The 22176-nt window shown below is 46.5% G+C and overlaps 1 protein-coding gene across 1 annotated transcript in view; it reads right to left on the bottom strand.

The window, feature by feature from the left end:
• Positions 1-218: 218 nt before the first annotated feature.
• Positions 219-22176, bottom strand: part of LOC307066851 (kunitz-type protease inhibitor 2-like) — a gene marked incomplete at its 5' end in the record, with an annotated part of 41882 nt that continues 19924 nt past the window's right edge. Inside the window, 6 exons of the mRNA XM_079724076.1 lie at positions 219-868; positions 2191-2226; positions 2587-2748; positions 3276-3329; positions 4659-4712; positions 7864-8034. Of these exons, the coding sequence (XP_079580202.1) occupies positions 702-868; positions 2191-2226; positions 2587-2748; positions 3276-3329; positions 4659-4712; positions 7864-8034 (644 nt within the window). The 3' untranslated portion in view covers positions 219-701. The remainder of the gene's footprint in view (positions 869-2190; positions 2227-2586; positions 2749-3275; positions 3330-4658; positions 4713-7863; positions 8035-22176) is intronic.

The raw sequence follows: 22176 nt of genomic DNA, 5'->3' as shown, positions 1-22176 counted from the left end.
TGGGATCTTCCCGGACCGGGGCACGAACCCGTGTCCCCTGCATCGGCAGGCGGACTCCCAACCACTGCGCCACCAGGGAAGCCCTGAAAGATGCTATATTTTTAAGAAGTCTGTTTCTGGAATGGGACATCTCATGTAGTGTCCTGTCGTAACTTTGGTAGAGTTTAAATTAGCATTCCCACAAAGAAAGAAAGCACATACTGAAATTTATTTTAAAAGGGAAGGCCCTTTTTATTAAACTTGTACCTTTTACTTTCTTCCTTTCAGAATCCTAATTTAAAAAACTTATGTTTCTGCTTACTTTAAAAAAAAAACAGAAAACAAACCAAGGAAACTATTAAAACATCACTTTTGTGATGGGAAAGGAGGCAATAGGATTCAACATAAGCTAAGAAAACTATACCTGGAGCAAAGAAATAAATCGAAGAGGAACCCACTCCGATCTAGGGCTAGAACATCTGCAACGTGCACAGCCCTTCATTAAGAGAATTTCCAAAGCAAACCCATCCTGGGAGACCAGGGAGCAGCCCTCTTACCTTCTGGATTAACAACCAGGCCAAAAGCCCTAATGATCGCACAAATACAGACAAATCACTCTATTTGAAAAAGCACACACGTGTTCGACACTTGTCTTTCCTCCCTTCGCAGATTCTCTTCATTAACAGGGAGCTCAGGAGGGCAGCCCCTTGGCGACAGGGCATTCACAGGACGTAAGTGTTCTTGACCAGGTGCTCCTTGTCGTCCCCAGAGCTCCAGACAGTATGGAGGGTGCACTCCTGGTTCCTCCGCGCCACCCTGATCAGGCAGGCCACGGAGGCTCCCAGCAAGAGGAACAGGACCATCACGAACAGCCCTGCCAGGACCACCACTGTGGATGAGAGAGAGGCCTCAGAACCAGCAGGACGAGGCGGGCCATAGCCAGAGTGTCCACGTGGGTTTGGGAGGAGGACCAGCAGCCCTTGGGCCAGACGTCCCCCCACCCCAACCCAGAAGGCTCTGGAGAACAGACACTGCTTGACAGAAGTCCTCAAGGAGAGTCCCTACAGTCCTGAGAAGTAGGTTCCTGAGAAAAGGAGGTGCTATGCCATGTGCACATAGACAGAGTGGCTACTCGTGTTCCTCCTTTTTGAACAAAAAATCCCCACTTCAACTCTGTACTACCCTGCCACCTCTCTGGGTCAATCTGCACAGGAAAAGCACACATCTCTGGTGTGTGTGTGCAAACACCACCACCCCCAACCAGCCACAGAGAGAGATGTGGCCCTGCAGTTGGCCGGGGTGGCTGCCTGTGGAATGACGGAAGGGCAGAGGCACGGGTATATTCGGAGCAGGGCCGGGAGGGGATCCTCATGCTCTCAACTGCCCAGGTAGATTTAATAGTGGTTGCCCCACTGCAGTCCCACTGGTCAGTTAAGATGCTTTTTCTTCAGGTGGGGCTCCACCTAAGGAATGTGGCCTCCTATGGCAGCTACCCAGCTCCCTCTCCCCACTTGGATGCAGAATTGGACAGGGTCAATTCACTCTCCATCTCCAACCCTCCAGATCCCTATGCCTGGCAAACCAGGTTCCAGCTTCATTTCTCTTCTAAAGCAGAGCAGACACACAGGCCAGGCCTGGACTCCTTAACAGGGAAACAGGTGGAAAGAGGCCAAACCAGTGTGGCAGGTCTTTTGTGCAAACACTACCATCCATGATTCAGGCTCAGAATCAGAAACAAAAGCTAGAGGAGGCCTAGCCTCCTTGTCAGACCAGACTGCTTGGGAACAACAGCACTGGCTGGGGCCATGCTCCACCCACACATGGCAAGGGCTTTCCACCCTCCTTTGTTATCACCCATGACCAACTCTCTACACCCCATGGCAGTAAAGTTCCCCCTCAAAATCTGGAGTTAGTCCCAGGCCTGAGTGCAGCAGATCCCACACACCTAAAACTAGGAGGTGTCCCCCAGTCACCCCGAGGCTGCCTAGGCAGAGACGGCCTCACTCCTAACCCGTTTATGTACACTGTACAATGGGACAAACATCCACCACATGTTCCAAGCTGCCTGGCCATTCTCGTGCAGAAACACGACTTTCTAACAAAACGATGTTTACAGTGAAGGATGATGTGTCCGAGACGACACGAGCCTGCAGAAAACACAGCTGAGCTTAGTCAAGGCAGGCAGGTGGAGGGGGGCAAGGGGCCGTTTACCTTTAGTGCGGGGCAGGGCAGGATACAACTGCTTGCCTGGAAGAAAACACACAACCCTGAGGTCAGCTTTCAGCCCTCCTCCCCTCACAGCTGCAGCCACCTGAGGATCCCCCTCAGCCCTGGGCCTTCACGCTCTTTCTGAACGACTTCTTCCAGCTCCTCTGAGGGTTCTGAGACCTTGCCACCCCAGTAGGGACCTAGGACACGTGCGCCCAATAGCTGGGGCCAAAGCCCACCCCTTTCCCCACCAGGGAGCCAGAGAAGACTAAGGGCAGAGTCCAAATGACAGCATTTGCAAGGCCTTCATTTTAGGGATGAGGAAAGGGACTGGTGTCCTCTCAGGAGGGTTCATCTGCCCACGGTTGTTTCTTGGATTTAGGAGTCAGGCAGACTCACCGAAGCAGCGCTGCATGCACTCCTCCTTGGAGAGGTAGCTGTTTTTATTGCCCCGGCATCCGCCGTAGATGAAGTTATCACAAGAGTTCTTCTCGGCATTAAAGTACCAGCGTGGGAAGGATGCGCGGCAAGGCCCAGTGATGGCCTTGGCAGTGCAGTGCTCTGGGAGTGAGACAGCCCAAGGGATACAATTAGCAGGGCCCAGGAGAGGTGAATGGAGCTACAATGCTCCCAAGCAGTCATATGGCTGCCAGCCAATGGGGAAAACCTCTCTGTTAAAAGAAACTTGGCCATTACAGACGTGGCCATTCTGGCCCACATTTTCAGGTATCTTTCTCTTTATGGCCAGACTACACTGTTATGGAGGTTATTCTATGTCAGTCACTGTTGTAGGCTCTACATGTGTTAACTCGGTCTCTGAACCTTCAGAGAGGTCTCGACTAGGCCCCTCATTTCATAGTCAGGGACTCTGAGGCAGAGCTACAGTATCCCGCCCACAGCGCGCAGCTGGTGGGAGGCGGAGGGCCTGCTGTGGCACATCCTGCTTCCTGCTGCCCCAGGGCATTCTCATGAGTCCTAACACCTGGGAAAGGTCGGGAAGCCCTGCTCTACAATACCCTTCATGGAAATCCTCAAGTGTGTCTCAATTCCCAATTAAGTAAGAAAACATGTTTTTTTAAAAGGTATACCTTCATAGTTGAAAATATCACTGGACAGGTCATCAGAATCCTGCCTTCTGGGAACTGAAACACAAACATCCGTGTCAGGGAGGCTGGAATGGACACAGGACACGTCGCCTAGCTGGGGCTGAGTCTAAAGGGGCCCACCGAGGGGGCGTAGACACTCTGGCACCTGGAAGGGAGTGGAGCCCCCCTCTGTGGGCAGCTTTGCTCCATCACCTCCCAGTCCTAATGGGCTCTACGGCACACACAGAATGAATGCTGGATGGGGAAGCCTGCCTGTCACCTCAGGGGTTACTATGGAAAGTAATCCCAGCCACAGTTTCTGGGGTGATGAGGAAGACCAGAGGTGTCCACTCTCTGACACAGGGAGGAGGGTCCCTTATTCTCTTGGGGGAATTTTCTTCTGAAACAGGACAGAAACCAGAGTTATGATGCCGGTGCCCCATGGCTCTGGATGACCTTGCAGAGGCCAGCCTGGGAATAAGCAATGAACCCAGGCAAAGCAATGGTCAGGACAGTCACAGGATTCCTAGCCTAGCAAAACGGGAAAGTGACTTTAACCTAACTCTCAGCATTCTGCAAATCCACTGAACTAACAAATGCTCACTCTCATGTGGGTGCTGAGGTCAGAGTCAAAGGACCAGAATCAAGACTGCAACCAGTGTGTGGCCAGTGGCTGACTGGGGGCCATCCTCAAATGGGGTAGGGGCGGACTCCCTCCCTCCACAGCAGGTCTCGCCCGGAAGAACCCACTGCCTGGGGACTGGCCTTTGGGAAAGCTGGACTGGACTTCCCAGTGCATCTGAACCACTCACCCCCGGCTCCTGATGCAGAGGCCTTTAAGCATAAAGGAGGAATGGGGCAGCTGCTGTCAGCACTACAAAGCAAGCTAACACAAAGCTCCAGGTCAAGGACTGCAGTGGGGATGGAGGCAGGGGTGGCAGAAGACAGAGGACTCTTAGCACAGGGAGGGAGACGGACAGCAAGGACGACACGGAGCAAAGGAGATACAGCAAGCAAGGAGGTGGGATAGGGCAGTGAAGACAGCACGAAGGCTGAGGCCAGGGGACTGGAAGCCAGCCCAAAGCGGGGGAAGGGGTCTGAGCCACATGCAGCAGTAGCCACAATCCCTTATCCCCCAGGAGGAAGCTGAGGTCAGCCAGGAAGCACTGTAGAATCCCTCAGCCCTCTTGGCTGCTGAACTCCCCAGCGGAAGGATGCTGGCCAGGAGCCGGAAGCTGGCAGCCCAGGCAGAGCCCCTGTTCGCCAGTTGTGAGTAAACAGAACCAGGAGGTGGAAGCCCTTGTACAATGCCCAAATTACAAATGTCCTTTCACATTAGCCATCTGCATGGCCCTCATTCCATCCGGGGTCTTTTTAAGAACCTACCACTTGGGACAGAGGAATCTGCTCCATTCCTGGACAGATCATGGATGGTGTTTACTACAAGAGGACAAAGAAAGAGCACAGTGACAAAGTGTACCTCCAAGATTGCCTGGTGAAACAAAACAAGCTGTATCCCTGAGGAGGCTTGGGCCTGTGTGCCTCTCACAGCGACTCCCATTTCTCCTTTATGTGGGCCCTTCAGTGCACATGCTGGACCACAAACCTGCCAGAACTTGGAAAATAAGGAACCAAGACTGCCCTTGTGGGTTAAATTTTAAGATCAACCAGCTGGGAATCAGAGCAAAGACGTGTCAAATGACATTATAAAAAGACAGAATGGCTTCCAGGGCCAAATAACCTGTTGAACTGTATTAACTCCCAATGAATTAAAAAAGTGAAGGCCGTGGGACTTCCCTGCTGGCGCAGTGGATAAGACTATGTGCTCCCCAGTGGTTAAGAACCCGCCTGCCAAGGCAGGGGACACAGGTTCGAGCCCTGGTCCGGGAACATCCCACATGCCACGGAGCAACTAAGCCCGTGCACCACAATTACTGAGCCTGCACTCTAGAGCCCGTGAGGCACAACTACTGAGCCCGTGTGCCACAACTACTGAAGCCCATGTGCCTAGAGCCCGTGCTCCGCAACAGAGAGAAGCCACCGCAATGAGAAGCCCGTGCACTGCAATGAAGAGTAGCCCCCGCTCGACACAGCTAGAGAAAGCCCGTGCAGCAATGAAGACCCAATGCAGCCAAAAATAAATAAATAAGTAAATAAATAAATAAATTTATTTTAAAAAAAAGATACAGGTGCATTAAAAAAAATGACTACGCACTCCCAATGCAGGGGGCCTGGGTTCAATCCCTGGTCAGGGAACTAGATCCCACATGCATGCTGCAACTAAGAATTCGCAGGCCACAACTAAGGAGCCCCGGGTGCCGCAACTACGAAGCCCACCTGCCGCAACTAAAAAGCCTGCCTGTTGCAACTAAGGAGCCCACGTGCTGCAACGAAGACCCGGCACAACCAAATAAATAAATAAACAAATATTTTTTAAAAAGTGAAGGGTGTGCTCAGCACTGTGAATGTACTTCATGCTACTAAACTGTGCACTAAAAAATGGTTAAATGCTAAATTTTATGTTATGTATATATATATATCTTTTTTTTTTTTTTCGTGGTACGTGGGCCTCTCACTGTTGTGGCCTCTCCCGTTGCGGAGCACAAGCTCTGTACGTGCAGGCTCAGCGGCCATGGCTCACGGGCCCAGCCGCTCCGTGGCATGTGGGATCTTCCCGGACTGGGGCACGAACCCGTGTCCCCTGCATCAGCAGGTGGACTCTCAACCACTGCACAACCAGGGAAGCCCATGTTATGTATATTTTATCTTGCACACACACAAAGCTAAGAGGGTGGGTGGAAATGCAAAAAAGGGAGCGCTGGCAGGGTCCAGGAGGGAGGAACCCTCCCCTGTGCAGAGGCGTGGGGCTGGCCTAACCTGATGCCATTACACGTTCCCATCACAAAACAGCTCCCCCAGTTCTGCCTCTCCCCTCATCAAGCAATGTTCTGGGAATGTCGCTGAGAGGTTTGCCTACACACACTAAGGGTGCAGGCACAGGGACAGAAGTGTCTGGTCCCTTTGGTGGTTCTGGTTCTCATTATAATTAATTAATAAACTGGCATTCTCATTATCATTTGGCTCCGCACAGAGCTTGCCTGCCTGGGAGAAAATATGTTGCCAAAGAGAACGCCTCAGGAGCTGTGTAGTGCAGCCACGCTCGGGTGCCAGCAAATGAGCTTTCCGGGACCTCAAGGCTGGGGCCAGACTCTGGCTTGACCTCTAGGAAGATAGCTGTCTGCCTTCTCCCAGCAAAACACTACACCCTGTGGCTCCTTACAGAGACATGCCGCCTTAATGCCCACTGTCCACTGCTTGTGTTCTTAAAACTTAACTTTCCCCCTGAGAAACCAAGGAGTAACCAGAACGGAATGTACATTTACTACTGTCAACTCCTGATTGGACCACAGCTGATAGCGGAAAACCGCATACAATAAATGGTATTTTTCTCCATCACCATCTGGTAAGGTTGCCAGTTGCCCCCCCACCCCCGCCCCAAAAGTGAGGAACTCATCTGTACAATCCAAAACTAATACCAGCCACCTCGGCTCTCCAAACACTTGTTGAGCGCCTGCCGGGCACTGGGCACACAAAGGTCAATAAAGTGTTCCTCAAGGCACTCAGTCACTGCTGGGCTTGTGTGTCTGCGCATTATGTTTTAAACCTCACTTCACAGCCAAGACCACTGTTGTCTTCCTCTCTTTACACACAACTTTAATAAGCTTATCTGATTTCTGAATGCAGAGTTCAAAGCCAAGAGAGATTACAGCCAGTGCGGTGAGCACTGAGGGCACCAGCACATCCTGACACAGAATCATAATCCAGAGTCCAAACATTGACACCAAGCTGTCGGGAGAGGATGCAAGAAGTCCCGTAACAATGTTAAGGAAATCGCCAATGAAAATCTTTGACAGTTTGGCTGGCCCAATCAGCGGCTCTCTGCAACACCTAGGAAGGATCAGGCCCCAGAGGGCCAATATCGCACTGCCATCAGGTCTCAAGGAGTCCCTCGAGGCTCCGTTCAGAGCCAGTGCACACTGTTGTGGGGCTTTACGTTTTTATTTACACTGGGACGCTCTCAGGGTCAACAGTATCTTGATTCCACAGAATCCCTCACGAAAGCTGAGAGAAGGATGGGTTCCAGAAGTATGTTCTAGTTTTAACTTGATTCATAACTTGGCTGGCTGGGTGAGCTCCTCAAGTCATTTGTCCCAAAGGTAAAAATAACCCAAATGCCCAGGAAGCAAGGGGGGCAGCCCGTCTGAGTAGACCTGGAGGACTCTGCTCATACCAGGCCTGGCGTGGGACCTGCTCTCAGTAGTGGGAGAAGGGAAGTTGGGGAGAAGACGCAGTCATGTCACCCCTCCCCTGGCTTCAGTCTGCGGCCTACTCTCCCCTTTCTGGGAAGAGGAGGGAGGGTACCGCTGTGAAACCACCGTGTGGGCGACCTTCACACTGTGCCTGTTTCTTCTGCTTTTAAAAACATCTCCCAGTTTCAGCAGTGAAGAACTGGCAAAGAGCAAAAGGCAGCTATGTCCCAATTAATAAAGTGTCTCTAGATAATAAAACTTCCCCAACAGAACTGTCTTACCTGTGACACCAGCACACTTTGCAAGACACTCCTCCTTGGTCATGTAGTTATTGTCATTCCCTCCACAGCCTCCATACACAAACTGCTGGCAGGATCCATCAGTGACATTGTACCACCACCTAGGGATGGAGGCCCGGCATTTTCCCACACTCTTCGAAACTCGGCAAAAATCTAAAATACAACCAACCAGAGACCAGTTAGCTTGGCAGGGCAATTCTGGCAAGACAGAACATGCACAGACCTGTAGGAGAAGGCCCACAGCTTTCCAGAGCCCCAAGAGGAGAACCAGAGCCTTAAGTTGCAGCACAGTTCCTCTGTGAACTGTTTCTGAAGTGTTGCCATCAGGCTTACCTAGTGATTCCTTCTTTGTATAGGAAGGCATCATCTAACGACAAAGCCACCAGACTGAACTGAATTTCAGTTGTGTGTTAATTTGTCCCTGCCTCCATTATCAAACACACAGACATCCAGTATAGAAAAAGGACTTTCAAAGGCAAAAAAATAGACTGCAGGACCCATCTGGATATGTTCCCATCTCACTGGGCCAAGGGGAGCTTAGCACTGAAAGGGCAGAGCTGGGACTTCCCTGGTGGCGCAGTGGTTAAGGATCTACCTGCCAATGCAGGGGACGTGGGTTCGAGCCCTGGTCTGGGAAGATCCCACATGTCACGGAGCAACTAAGCCTGTGCACCACAACTACTGAGCCTGCGCTCTAGAGCCCACGAGCCACAACTACTGAGCCCACGTGCCACAACTACTGAAGCCCAGGCGGCTAGAGCCCGTGCTCCACAACAAAGAGAAGCCAGCGGGCGTCCCTGGTGGCGCAGTGGTTGAGAGTCCGCCTGCCGATGCAGAGGACACGAGTTCGTGCCCCGGTCCGGGAAGATCCCATATGCCACGGAGAGGCTGGGCCCGTGAGCCATGGCCGCTGAGCCTGTGTGACAGAAGCCTGTGCTCCGCAACGGGAGAGGCCACAACAGTGAGAGGCCCGCACACCGCCAAAAAAAAAAACAAAAAAACTTCAAAAAAGTCAAAATACTATACTTCAGTAGACCCAGCTTAAAATCAAAATAAACCAAAATGCAGAGCATGACTTATTTCTTGACACCCCGTTTCACTGCCTTCACTAAGCTTGATGCCAGGCACATTCTATGCACGATTTCTAATAGTCACAATAAAACTGTGACTCATGCAGTAACACCCCCACCCCTGCCCTTTACAAAGCAGAACACTGAGGCTTTGAGTAGGTTAAGCTAAGCAAGCAGCAGAGCTGTATATGAATTCAAATTGGTCTGATCAGAGAGCGCAGGCATAAACAAAACGACCCCTTGGATGGAAAGAAAGAAAAAAACCACTATAGTGACGGGCAGTGGGAGAAACATGAAACTGAAGTTGCCTAAAAGCCAAAACATTCCTCAAGGCTTCATCACAACTGGAGGGCTCACCAAGGCCAGGCCCTCTGCTAGGCCTGTTTATGGCGACACTCAATGACAGGGTCATAGATAGCACCATACCAAAGAACTGGCCAAGGCGGAGGGGAATCGGTTGGACAATTTTCAGGAAGTTATTCCTCAATAAATAACTGTTCTTATTAAGAGATGACAAAATGATATACTGGTCTCAGAACAGTTTTGGAAAACAATCATGAAAAATATGTTTCAAGTTCTATTTCTGTGCTCACAAATGCTAGTGCAAAATTAAATACGTTCTATACGTTTTCAAAACAGAATAAGAAAAGCAGGGAAAAGCTGAAGGGCACCAAATTTGGATACCCTTGCTTCAGAATATGGAAACATGGAATTCCTGACTTTAGGAAACAGTAACATTCTCTTGGAAAGTATTAAAAATGGTTAAAATCACACAATATCTGACATATGAACCTATATTACAAAACCCTGGCAGGCATTTTGAACATCGGCTATTACAAAATTGCCCGACAGACTGGTCTTTGTCATAGAAAACAGGTTTCTCTGGTTCTAAAGTTGCTTGAGCTTTTTAAAATTTATTTTTATTTATTTATTTATTTTTGGCTGCGTTGGGTCTTCATTGCTGCATGCAGGCACTCTGTAGTTGCGGCGAGCGCGGACTACTCTTCGTTGCAGTGTGCGCGCTTCTCATTGCGGTGGCTTCTCTTGTTGCGGAACTCGGGCTCCAAGGTGCGCGGGCTTCAGTAGCCGTGGCTCGCGGGCTCTAGAGCGCAGGTTCAGTAGTTGTGGTGTACAGGCTTAGTTGCTCCGGAGCATGTGGGATCTTCCCAGACCAGGATCAAACCCGTGTCCCCTGAATTGGCAGGGGGATGCTTAACCACCGCTCCACCAGGGAAGTCCCTTGATACACTTTTTACTCCCGTGGGTGCTATAAACTGAAGAACACCAACTTCTTGCCTCACTGTATACTAATAAGAAAGCCCTGGATCACCTCACAAGCTTGGAGCCACTCATGAAATGGTCCTTCTCCTCCCCCCATCTGTTTTCTCTAGAGCGAAGCTCAGTAAATTTTTTTTTTATGATGGGCCAAATAGTAAACACAGGCAGAATAGTGTGAACTCATGCACAGCAATGGGAACAATTATGATTGTTCCTTGACCTTTAAAATGAAAAAATGTGGGCTATAAATGTATAGAATAATAAAAAAAATTAAAACAAAATGAATATTTATTTAGTACACTATAAGTTAAAACATTAGAAACTTCAGAATTGGGGCTTCCTTGGTGGCGCAATGGTTATGAATCCGCCTGCCAATGCAGGGGACACGGGTTCGATCCCTGGTCTGGGAAGATCCCACATGCCGCGGAGCAACTGTGCGCCACAACTACTGAAGCCTGCGCACCTAGAGCCCGTGATCTGCAACAAGGGAAGCCACCGCAATGAGAAGCCCGCGCGCAGCAACAGACCCAACACAGCCTAAAATAAATAAGTTTATTAAAAAAAAACAAAAAACTTGAGAATCGAAGTGTTTAATCTTCTTTGTAAATAAATAAATCACCAAGAGTAGCCTGAACAGTGCTTGTGAAGGTCTTTACTCATATAACTCATGATACACAGCAAGCATCTTTTCAGTTCGCCTTAGTGAAGTGTCACACCTCTTTCTAGGTTTGAATCAGCTTCCAACATTTTATCCTTTGCCCTTTCAATGACACAAAATTGCTGAGAGTTGCTTGACTTTTTCTGGAAGTTTCTGCCAGCATCACTTCCACTGGATCATCCTTTTATTGTCACAACTACTTTCCTCATTTCTGTCGATAAGCTCCTCTGGCTGCATATCCGGTCTCAAATGGCAAGCAGTGTCAACATTCCCACAGTTAACTCATTCTTCTATCACTCCATTTATGTTCAATTGGAATTTCACTTCCAGTGTTATCACTTTTTCTCTTTGCTACACTTTGGTGGTTTTTTGGGCCAACTTCCTCTAGTGATTAACCATTTTTGTAAACTGTCACGTATACCGGGAAACAAGGAAGCAACACAACTACGTGCTTTGCTGTGTATGAACCGAGTAACAGATGTGCAGTGACCAATCACTATGCATATGTGTAATTTACACAATGATTTGTGACTGAAGAGCTAGTAGCTGAAACTTGTGCTGTACCCAAGTACTCACAGTTAATATATAGTAGTAACTGAAACCTGTGCATGTTGAAAACTGTGCAAAGCAAGGACTGCCTTTCTTTCAAGCTTCATGGGTCACCTAGCCTAACTATTCACCTCTGTCATGGTAGCATGAAAGCAGCCTAAGGCAATATGTAAATGAACGACCATGGCTGTCATTCCAATAAAAATTCATTTCATATAATTTTTACGCCTTAAAATAGTCTTTTGACCTTTTTCAACTATTAAAAAAACGCAAAAGCCATACTTAGCGTGGAGGCCATATGTAGGCAGTGACTACGAGCTGCACTTTGCCAATCACTTCTTTGGAGAGTGTTGCTAAAAACACCCTGCTCAGATTTTCCACACGCCCCACCCCCTGTCATATCACAGAACTCAGCACATCCTACAGGTGTGGTCAGATGCTATCACATAGACTCCTAGGGCTCACATTTCTATGACAACACTGACCACGCCTTCCTCAGGTTAATCCTTTGCCAAAAATGCTGCAGCACACCCTTCCATCACTAAAAGCAGCTCTATTCTTTTCATTAAAGCCACTTAGAATTCTAAGGATAATGGCCAAAGGGAAATGATTTGCTACAATAATCCTCAGACATCTGAAATTACTATTTTGTACAAAAAAGTAGGAGAGAATACACTTCACTCCTCAGTCTCAAAAAGTAAACAAGGAAGAATCAATTAATTCAAGAGTTTCAAAGAACAGGGGCAACTATTACCACATCCACAAAGGGCTTGGTGCACACAGACCTACAACAGCTGAAAATTCACCACCAGGACACCCTGTTCGTGCTAGTGAAATAACTTGTGAGACATCCGCATAATCGAATACTCAGAGCTGTTTAAAATAGACAACTGGGGCTTCCCTGGTGGCGCAGTCGTTAAGAGTCCGCCTGCCGATGCAGGGGACACGGGTTCGTGCCCCGGTCCGGGAAGATCCCACATGCCGCGGAGCGGCTAGTCCCGTGAGCTATGGCCGCTAACCCTGCGCGTCCGGAGCCTGTGCTCCACAACGGGAGAGGCCACAACAGCGAGAGGCCCGCGTACCGCAAAAAACAAACAAACAAACAAACAAAAAACTTCAAAAAGTCAAAATACTATACTTTGGTAGACCCAGCTTAAAATCAAAATGAACCAAAATGCAGAGCATGACTTATTTCTTGACACCCCGTTTCACTGCCTTCACTAAGCTTGATGCCAGGCACATTCTATGCACGATTTCTAATAGTCACAATAAAACTGTGACTCATGCAGTAACACCCCCACCCCTGCCCTTTACAAAGCAGAACACTGAGGCTTTGGGTAGGTTAAGCTAAGCAAGCAGCAGAGCTGTATATGAATTCAAATTGGTCTGATCAGAGAGCGCAGGCATAAACAAAACGACCCCTTGGATGGAAAGAAAGAAAAAAACCACTATAGTGACGGGCAGTGGGAGAAACATGAAACTGAAGTTGCCTAAAAGCCAAAACATTCCTCAAGGCTTCATCACAACTGGAGGGCTCACCAAGGCCAGGCCCTCTGCTAGGCCTGTTTATGGCGACACTCAATGACAGGGTCATAGATAGCACCATACCAAAGAACTGGCCAAGGCAGAGGGGAATCGGTTGGACAATTTTCAGGAAGTTATTCCTCAATAAATAACTGTTCTTATTAAGAGATGACAAAATGATATACTGGTCTCAGAACAGTTTTGGAAAACAATCATGAAAAATATGTTTCAAGTTCTATTTCTGTGCTCACAAATGCTAGTGCAAAATTAAATACGTTCTATACGTTTTCAAAACAGAATAAGAAAAGCAGGGAAAAGCTGAAGGGCACCAAATTTGGATACCCTTGCTTCAGAATATGGAAACATGGAATTCCTGACTTTAGGAAACAGTAACATTCTCTTGGAAAGTATTAAAAATGGTTAAAATCACACAATATCTGACATATGAACCTAAATTACAAAACCCTGGCAGGCATTTTGAACATCGGCTATTACAAAATTGCCCGACAGACTGGTCTTTGTCATAGAAAACAGGTTTCTCTGGTTCTAAAGTTGCTTGAGCTTTTTAAAATTTATTTTTATTTATTTATTTATTTTTGGCTGCGTTGGGTCTTCATTGCTGCATGCAGGCACTCTGTAGTTGCGGCGAGCGCGGACTACTCTTCGTTGCAGTGTGCGCGCTTCTCATTGCGGTGGCTTCTCTTGTTGCGGAACTCGGGCTCCAAGGTGCGCGGGCTTCAGTAGCCGTGGCTCGCGGGCTCTAGAGCGCAGGTTCAGTAGTTGTGGTGTACAGGCTTAGTTGCTCCGGAGCATGTGGGATCTTCCCAGACCAGGATCAAACCCGTGTCCCCTGAATTGGCAGGGGGATGCTTAACCACCGCTCCACCAGGGAAGTCCCTTGATACACTTTTTACTCCCGTGGGTGCTATAAACTGAAGAACACCAACTTCTTGCCTCACTGTATACTAATAAGAAAGCCCTGGATCACCTCACAAGCTTGGAGCCACTCATGAAATGGTCCTTCTCCTCCCCCCATCTGTTTTCTCTAGAGCGAAGCTCAGTAAATTTTTTTTTTATGATGGGCCAAATAGTAAACACAGGCAGAATAGTGTGAACTCATGCACAGCAATGGGAACAATTATGATTGTTCCTTGACCTTTAAAATGAAAAAATGTGGGCTATAAATGTATAGAATAATAAAAAAAATTAAAACAAAATGAATATTTATTTAGTACACTATAAGTTAAAACATTAGAAACTTCAGAATTGGGGCTTCCTTGGTGGCGCAATGGTTATGAATCCGCCTGCCAATGCAGGGGACACGGGTTCGATCCCTGGTCTGGGAAGATCCCACATGCCGCGGAGCAACTGTGCGCCACAACTACTGAAGCCTGCGCACCTAGAGCCCGTGATCTGCAACAAGGGAAGCCACCGCAATGAGAAGCCCGCGCGCAGCAACAGACCCAACACAGCCTAAAATAAATAAGTTTATTAAAAAAAAACAAAAAACTTGAGAATCGAAGTGTTTAATCTTCTTTGTAAATAAATAAATCACCAAGAGTAGCCTGAACAGTGCTTGTGAAGGTCTTTACTCATATAACTCATGATACACAGCAAGCATCTTTTCAGTTCGCCTTAGTGAAGTGTCACACCTCTTTCTAGGTTTGAATCAGCTTCCAACATTTTATCCTTTGCCCTTTCAATGACACAAAATTGCTGAGAGTTGCTTGACTTTTTCTGGAAGTTTCTGCCAGCGTCACTTCCACTGGATCATCCTTTTATTGTCACAACTACTTTCCTCATTTCTGTCGATAAGCTCCTCTGGCTGCATATCCGGTCTCAAATGGCAAGCAGTGTCAACATTCCCACAGTTAACTCATTCTTCTATCACTCCATTTATGTTCAATTGGAATTTCACTTCCAGTGTTATCACTTTTTCTCTTTGCTACACTTTGGTGGTTTTTTGGGCCAACTTCCTCTAGTGATTAACCATTTTTGTAAACTGTCACGTATACCGGGAAACAGGGAAGCAACACAACTACGTGCTTTGCTGTGTATGAACTGAGTAACAGATGTGCAGTGACCAATCACTATGCATATGTGTAATTTACACAATGATTTGTGACTGAAGAGCTAGTAGCTGAAACTTGTGCTGTACCCAAGTACTCACAGTTAATATATAGTAGTAACTGAAACCTGTGCATGTTGAAAACTGTGCAAAGCAAGGACTGCCTTTCTTTCAAGCTTCATGGGTCACCTAGCCTAACTATTCACCTCTGTCATGGTAGCATGAAAGCAGCCTAAGGCAATATGTAAATGAACGACCATGGCTGTCATTCCAATAAAAATTCATTTCATATAATTTTTACGCCTTAAAATAGTCTTTTGACCTTTTTCAACTATTAAAAAAACGCAAAAGCCATACTTAGCATGGAGGCCATATGTAGGCAGTGACTACGAGCTGCACTTTGCCAATCACTTCTTTGGAGAGTGTTGCTAAAAACACCCTGCTCAGATTTTCCACACGCCCCACCCCCTGTCATATCACAGAACTCAGCACATCCTACAGGTGTGGTCAGATGCTATCACATAGACTCCTAGGGCTCACATTTCTATGACAACACTGACCACGCCTTCCTCAGGTTAATCCTTTGCCAAAAATGCTGCAGCACACCCTTCCATCACTAAAAGCAGCTCTATTCTTTTCATTAAAGCCACTTAGAATTCTAAGGATAATGGCCAAAGGGAAATGATTTGCTACAATAATCCTCAGACATCTGAAATTACTATTTTGTACAAAAAAGTAGGAGAGAATACACTTCACTCCTCAGTCTCAAAAAGTAAACAAGGAAGAATCAATTAATTCAAGAGTTTCAAAGAACAGGGGCAACTATTACCACATCCACAAAGGGCTTGGTGCACACAGACCTACAACAGCTGAAAATTCACCACCAGGACACCCTGTTCGTGCTAGTGAAATAACTTGTGAGACATCCGCATAATCGAATACTCAGAGCTGTTTAAAATAGACAACTGGGGCTTCCCTGGTGGCGCAGTCGTTAAGAGTCCGCCTGCCGATGCAGGGGACACGGGTTCGTGCCCCGGTCCGGGAAGATCCCACATGCCGCGGAGCGGCTAGTCCCGTGAGCTATGGCCGCTAACCCTGCGCGTCCGGAGCCTGTGCTCCACAACGGGAGAGGCCACAACAGCGAGAGGCCCGCGTACCGCAAAAAACAAACAAACAAACAAACAAAAAAAACTTCAAAAAGTCAAAATACTATACTTTGGTAGACCCAGCTTAAAATCAAAATGAACCAAAATGCAGAGCATGACTTATTTCTTGACACCCCGTTTCACTGCCTTCACTAAGCTTGATGCCAGGCACATTCTATGCACGATTTCTAATAGTCACAATAAAACTGTGACTCATGCAGTAACACCCCCACCCCTGCCCTTTACAAAGCAGAACACTGAGGCTTTGGGTAGGTTAAGCTAAGCAAGCAGCAGAGCTGTATATGAATTCAAATCGGTCTGATCAGAGAGCGCAGGCACAAACAAAACGACCCCTTGGATGGAAAGAAAGAAAAAAACCACTATAGTGACGGGCAGTGGGAGAAACATGAAACTGAAGTTGCCTAAAAGCCAAAACATTCCTCAAGGCTTCATCACAACTGGAGGGCTCACCAAGGCCAGGCCCTCTGCTAGGCCTGTTTATGGCGGCACTCAATGACAGGGTCATAGATAGCACCATACCAAAGAACTGGCCAAGGCGGAGGGGAATCGGTTGGACAATTTTCAGGAAGTTATTCCTCAATAAATAACTGTTCTTATTAAGAGATGACAAAATGATATACTGGTCTCAGAATAGTTTTGGAAAACAATCATGAAAAATATGTTTCAAGTTCTATTTCTGTGCTCACAAATGCTAGTGCAAAATTAAATACGTTCTATACGTTTTCAAAACAGAATAAGAAAAGCAGGGAAAAGCTGAAGGGCACCAAATTTGGATACCCTTGCTTCAGAATATGGAAACATGGAATTCCTGACTTTAGGAAACAGTAACATTCTCTTGGAAAAGTATTAAAAATGGTTAAAAACACACATCATCTGACATATGAACCTAAATTACAAGACCCTGGCAGGCATTTTGAACATTGGCTATTACAAAATTGCCAAACAGACTGGTCTTTGTCATAGAAAACAGGTTTCTCTGGTTCTAAAGTTGCTTGAGCTTTTTAAAATTTATTTTTATTTATTTATTTATTTTTGGCTGCGTTAGGTCTTCATTGCTGCGTGCAGGCACTCTCTAGTTGCGGCGAGCGGGGACTACTCTTCGTTGCAGTGTGCACGCTTCTCATTGCGGTGGCTTCTCTTGTTGCGGAGCTCGGGCTCCAAGGTGCGCGGGCTTCAGTAGCTGTGGATCGCGGTCTCTAGAGCGCAGGCTCAGTAGTTGTGGTGCACAGGCTTAGTTGCTCCGGAGCATGTGGGATCTTCCCAGACCAGGGATCAAACCCGTGTCCCCTGCATTGGCAGGGGGATTCCTAACCACCGCTCTACCAGGGAAGTCCCTTGATACACTTTTTACTCCCGTGGGTGCTATAAACTAAAGAACACCAACTTCTTGCCTCACTGTATACTAATAAGAAAGCTCTGGATCACCTCACAAGCTTGGAGCCACTCATGAAATGGTCCTTCTCCTCCCCTCATCTGTTTTCTCTAGAGCGAAGCTCAGTAAACTTTTCTTTTATGATGGGCCAAATAGTAAATACAGGCAGAATAGTGTGAAATCATGCAGAGCAATGGGAACAATTATGATTGTTCCGTGACCTTTAAAACGAAAAACTGTGGGCTATAAATGTGTAGAATAATAAAAAAATAAATAAAACAAATTGAATATTTATTTAGTACACTATAAGTTAAAACATTAGAAACTTAAGAATTGGGGCTTCCTTGGTGGCGCAGTGGTTAAGAATCTGCCTGCCAACGGGTTCGATCCCCGGTCCGGGAAGATCCCACATGCCGCGGAGCAACTGTGCACCACAGCTTCCGAAGCCTGCGCACCTACAGCCCATTCTCCGCAACAGGAGAAGCCACCGCAATGAGAAGCCCGCGCGCAGCAACAGACCCAACACAGCCAAAAATAAATAAATAAAATAAATAAGTTTATTTAAAAAAAAAAAGAAACTTGAGAATCGAAGTGTTTAATCTTCTTTGTAAATAAATAAGTCGCCAAGAGTAGTCTGAACAGTGCTTGTGAAGGTCTATTCATATAACTCATGATACACAGCAAGCATCTTTTCAGTTCGCCTTAGTGAAGTGTCACACCTCTTTCTAGGTTTGAATCAGCTTCCAACACTTTATCCTTTGCCCTTTCAATGACACAAAATTGCTGAGAGTTGCTTGACTTTTTCTGGAAGTTTCTGCCAGCGTCACTTCCACTGGATCATCCTTTTATTGTCACAACTACTTTCCTCATTTCTGTCGATAAGCTCCTCTGGCTGCATATCCGGTCTCAAATGGCAAGCAGTGTCAACATTCCCACAGTTAACTCATTCTTCTATCACTCCATTTATGTTCAATTGGAATTTCACTTCCAGTGTTATCACTTTTTCTCTTTGCTACACTTTGGTGGTTTTTTGGGCCAACTTCCTCTAGTGATTAACCATTTTTGTAAACTGTCACGTATACCGGGAAACAGGGAAGCAACACAACTACGTGCTTTGCTGTGTATGAACTGAGTAACAGATGTGCAGTGACCAATCACTATGCATATGTGTAATTTACACAATGATTTGTGACTGAAGAGCTAGTAGCTGAAACTTGTGCTGTACCCAAGTACTCACAGTTAATATATAGTAGTAACTGAAACCTGTGCATGTTGAAAACTGTGCAAAGCAAGGACTGCCTTTCTTTCAAGCTTCATGGGTCACCTAGCCTAACTATTCACCTCTGTCATGGTAGCATGAAAGCAGCCTAAGGCAATATGTAAATGAACGACCATGGCTGTCATTCCAATAAAAATTCATTTCATATAATTTTTACGCCTTAAAATAGTCTTTTGACCTTTTTCAACTATTAAAAAAACGCAAAAGCCATACTTAGCGTGGAGGCCATATGTAGGCAGTGACTACGAGCTGCACTTTGCCAATCACTTCTTTGGAGAGTGTTGCTAAAAACACCCTGCTCAGATTTTCCACACGCCCCACCCCCTGTCATATCACAGAACTCAGCACATCCTACAGGTGTGGTCAGATGCTATCACATAGACTCCTAGGGCTCACATTTCTATGACAACACTGACCACGCCTTCCTCAGGTTAATCCTTTGCCAAAAATGCTGCAGCACACCCTTCCATCACTAAAAGCAGCTCTATTCTTTTCATTAAAGCCACTTAGAATTCTAAGGATAATGGCCAAAGGGAAATGATTTGCTACAATAATCCTCAGACATCTGAAATTACTATTTTGTACAAAAAAGTAGGAGAGAATACACTTCACTCCTCAGTCTCAAAAAGTAAACAAGGAAGAATCAATTAATTCAAGAGTTTCAAAGAACAGGGGCAACTATTACCACATCCACAAAGGGCTTGGTGCACACAGACCTACAACAGCTGAAAATTCACCACCAGGACACCCTGTTCGTGCTAGTGAAATAACTTGTGAGACATCCGCATAATCGAATACTCAGAGCTGTTTAAAATAGACAACTGGGGCTTCCCTGGTGGCGCAGTCGTTAAGAGTCCGCCTGCCGATGCAGGGGACACGGGTTCGTGCCCCGGTCCGGGAAGATCCCACATGCCGCGGAGCGGCTAGTCCCGTGAGCTATGGCCGCTAACCCTGCGCGTCCGGAGCCTGTGCTCCACAACGGGAGAGGCCACAACAGCGAGAGGCCCGCGTACCGCAAAAAACAAACAAACAAACAAACAAAAAAAACTTCAAAAAGTCAAAATACTATACTTTGGTAGACCCAGCTTAAAATCAAAATGAACCAAAATGCAGAGCATGACTTATTTCTTGACACCCCGTTTCACTGCCTTCACTAAGCTTGATGCCAGGCACATTCTATGCACGATTTCTAATAGTCACAATAAAACTGTGACTCATGCAGTAACACCCCCACCCCTGCCCTTTACAAAGCAGAACACTGAGGCTTTGGGTAGGTTAAGCTAAGCAAGCAGCAGAGCTGTATATGAATTCAAATCGGTCTGATCAGAGAGCGCAGGCACAAACAAAACGACCCCTTGGATGGAAAGAAAGAAAAAAACCACTATAGTGACGGGCAGTGGGAGAAACATGAAACTGAAGTTGCCTAAAAGTCAAAACATTCCTCAAGGCTTCATCACAACTGGAGGGCTCACCAAGGCCAGGCCCTCTGCTAGGCCTGTTTATGGCGGCACTCAATGACAGGGTCATAGATAGCACCATACCAAAGAACTGGCCAAGGCGGAGGGGAATCGGTTGGACAATTTTCAGGAAGTTATTCCTCAATAAATAACTGTTCTTATTAAGAGATGACAAAATGATATACTGGTCTCAGAATAGTTTTGGAAAACAATCATGAAAAATATGTTTCAAGTTCTATTTCTGTGCTCACAAATGCTAGTGCAAAATTAAATACGTTCTATACGTTTTCAAAACAGAATAAGAAAAGCAGGGAAAAGCTGAAGGGCACCAAATTTGGATACCCTTGCTTCAGAATATGGAAACATGGAATTCCTGACTTTAGGAAACAGTAACATTCTCTTGGAAAAGTATTAAAAATGGTTAAAAACACACATCATCTGACATATGAACCTAAATTACAAGACCCTGGCAGGCATTTTGAACATCGGCTATTACAAAATTGCCAAACAGACTGGTCTTTGTCATAGAAAACAGGTTTCTCTGGTTCTAAAGTTGCTTGAGCTTTTTAAAATTTATTTTTATTTATTTATTTATTTTTGGCTGCGTTAGGTCTTCATTGCTGCGTGCAGGCACTCTCTAGTTGCGGCGAGCGGGGACTACTCTTCGTTGCAGTGTGCACGCTTCTCATTGCGGTGGCTTCTCTTGTTGCGGAGCTCGGGCTCCAAGGTGCGCGGGCTTCAGTAGCCGTGTCTCGCGGTCTCTAGAGCGCAGGTTCAGTAGTTGTGGTGTACAGGCTTAGTTGCTCCGGAGCATGTGGGATCTTCCCAGACCAGGATCAAACCCGTGTCCCCTGAATTGGCAGGGGGATGCTTAACCACCGCTCCACCAGGGAAGTCCCTTGATACACTTTTTACTCCCGTGGGTGCTATAAACTGAAGAACACCAACTTCTTGCCTCACTGTATACTAATAAGAAAGCCCTGGATCACCTCACAAGCTTGGAGCCACTCATGAAATGGTCCTTCTCCTCCCCCCATCTGTTTTCTCTAGAGCGAAGCTCAGTAAATTTTTTTTTTATGATGGGCCAAATAGTAAACACAGGCAGAATAGTGTGAACTCATGCACAGCAATGGGAACAATTATGATTGTTCCTTGACCTTTAAAATGAAAAAATGTGGGCTATAAATGTATAGAATAATAAAAAAAATTAAAACAAAATGAATATTTATTTAGTACACTATAAGTTAAAACATTAGAAACTTCAGAATTGGGGCTTCCTTGGTGGCGCAATGGTTATGAATCCGCCTGCCAATGCAGGGGACACGGGTTCGATCCCTGGTCTGGGAAGATCCCACATGCCGCGGAGCAACTGTGCGCCACAACTACTGAAGCCTGCGCACCTAGAGCCCGTGATCTGCAACAAGGGAAGCCACCGCAATGAGAAGCCCGCGCGCAGCAACAGACCCAACACAGCCTAAAATAAATAAGTTTATTAAAAAAAACAAAAAACTTGAGAATCGAAGTGTTTAATCTTCTTTGTAAATAAATAAATCACCAAGAGTAGCCTGAACAGTGCTTGTGAAGGTCTTTACTCATATAACTCATGATACACAGCAAGCATCTTTTCAGTTCGCCTTAGTGAAGTGTCACACCTCTTTCTAGGTTTGAATCAGCTTCCAACATTTTATCCTTTGCCCTTTCAATGACACAAAATTGCTGAGAGTTGCTTGACTTTTTCTGGAAGTTTCTGCCAGCGTCACTTCCACTGGATCATCCTTTTATTGTCACAACTACTTTCCTCATTTCTGTCGATAAGCTCCTCTGGCTGCATATCCGGTCTCAAATGGCAAGCAGTGTCAACATTCCCACAGTTA

This window comes from Hyperoodon ampullatus, assembly GCF_949752795.1.
Source record: "Hyperoodon ampullatus genome assembly, chromosome: 18".
NCBI classification, from domain to species: domain Eukaryota; kingdom Metazoa; phylum Chordata; class Mammalia; order Artiodactyla; family Ziphiidae; genus Hyperoodon; species Hyperoodon ampullatus.
This window is presented reverse-complemented; position numbering and strand designations above follow the sequence as displayed.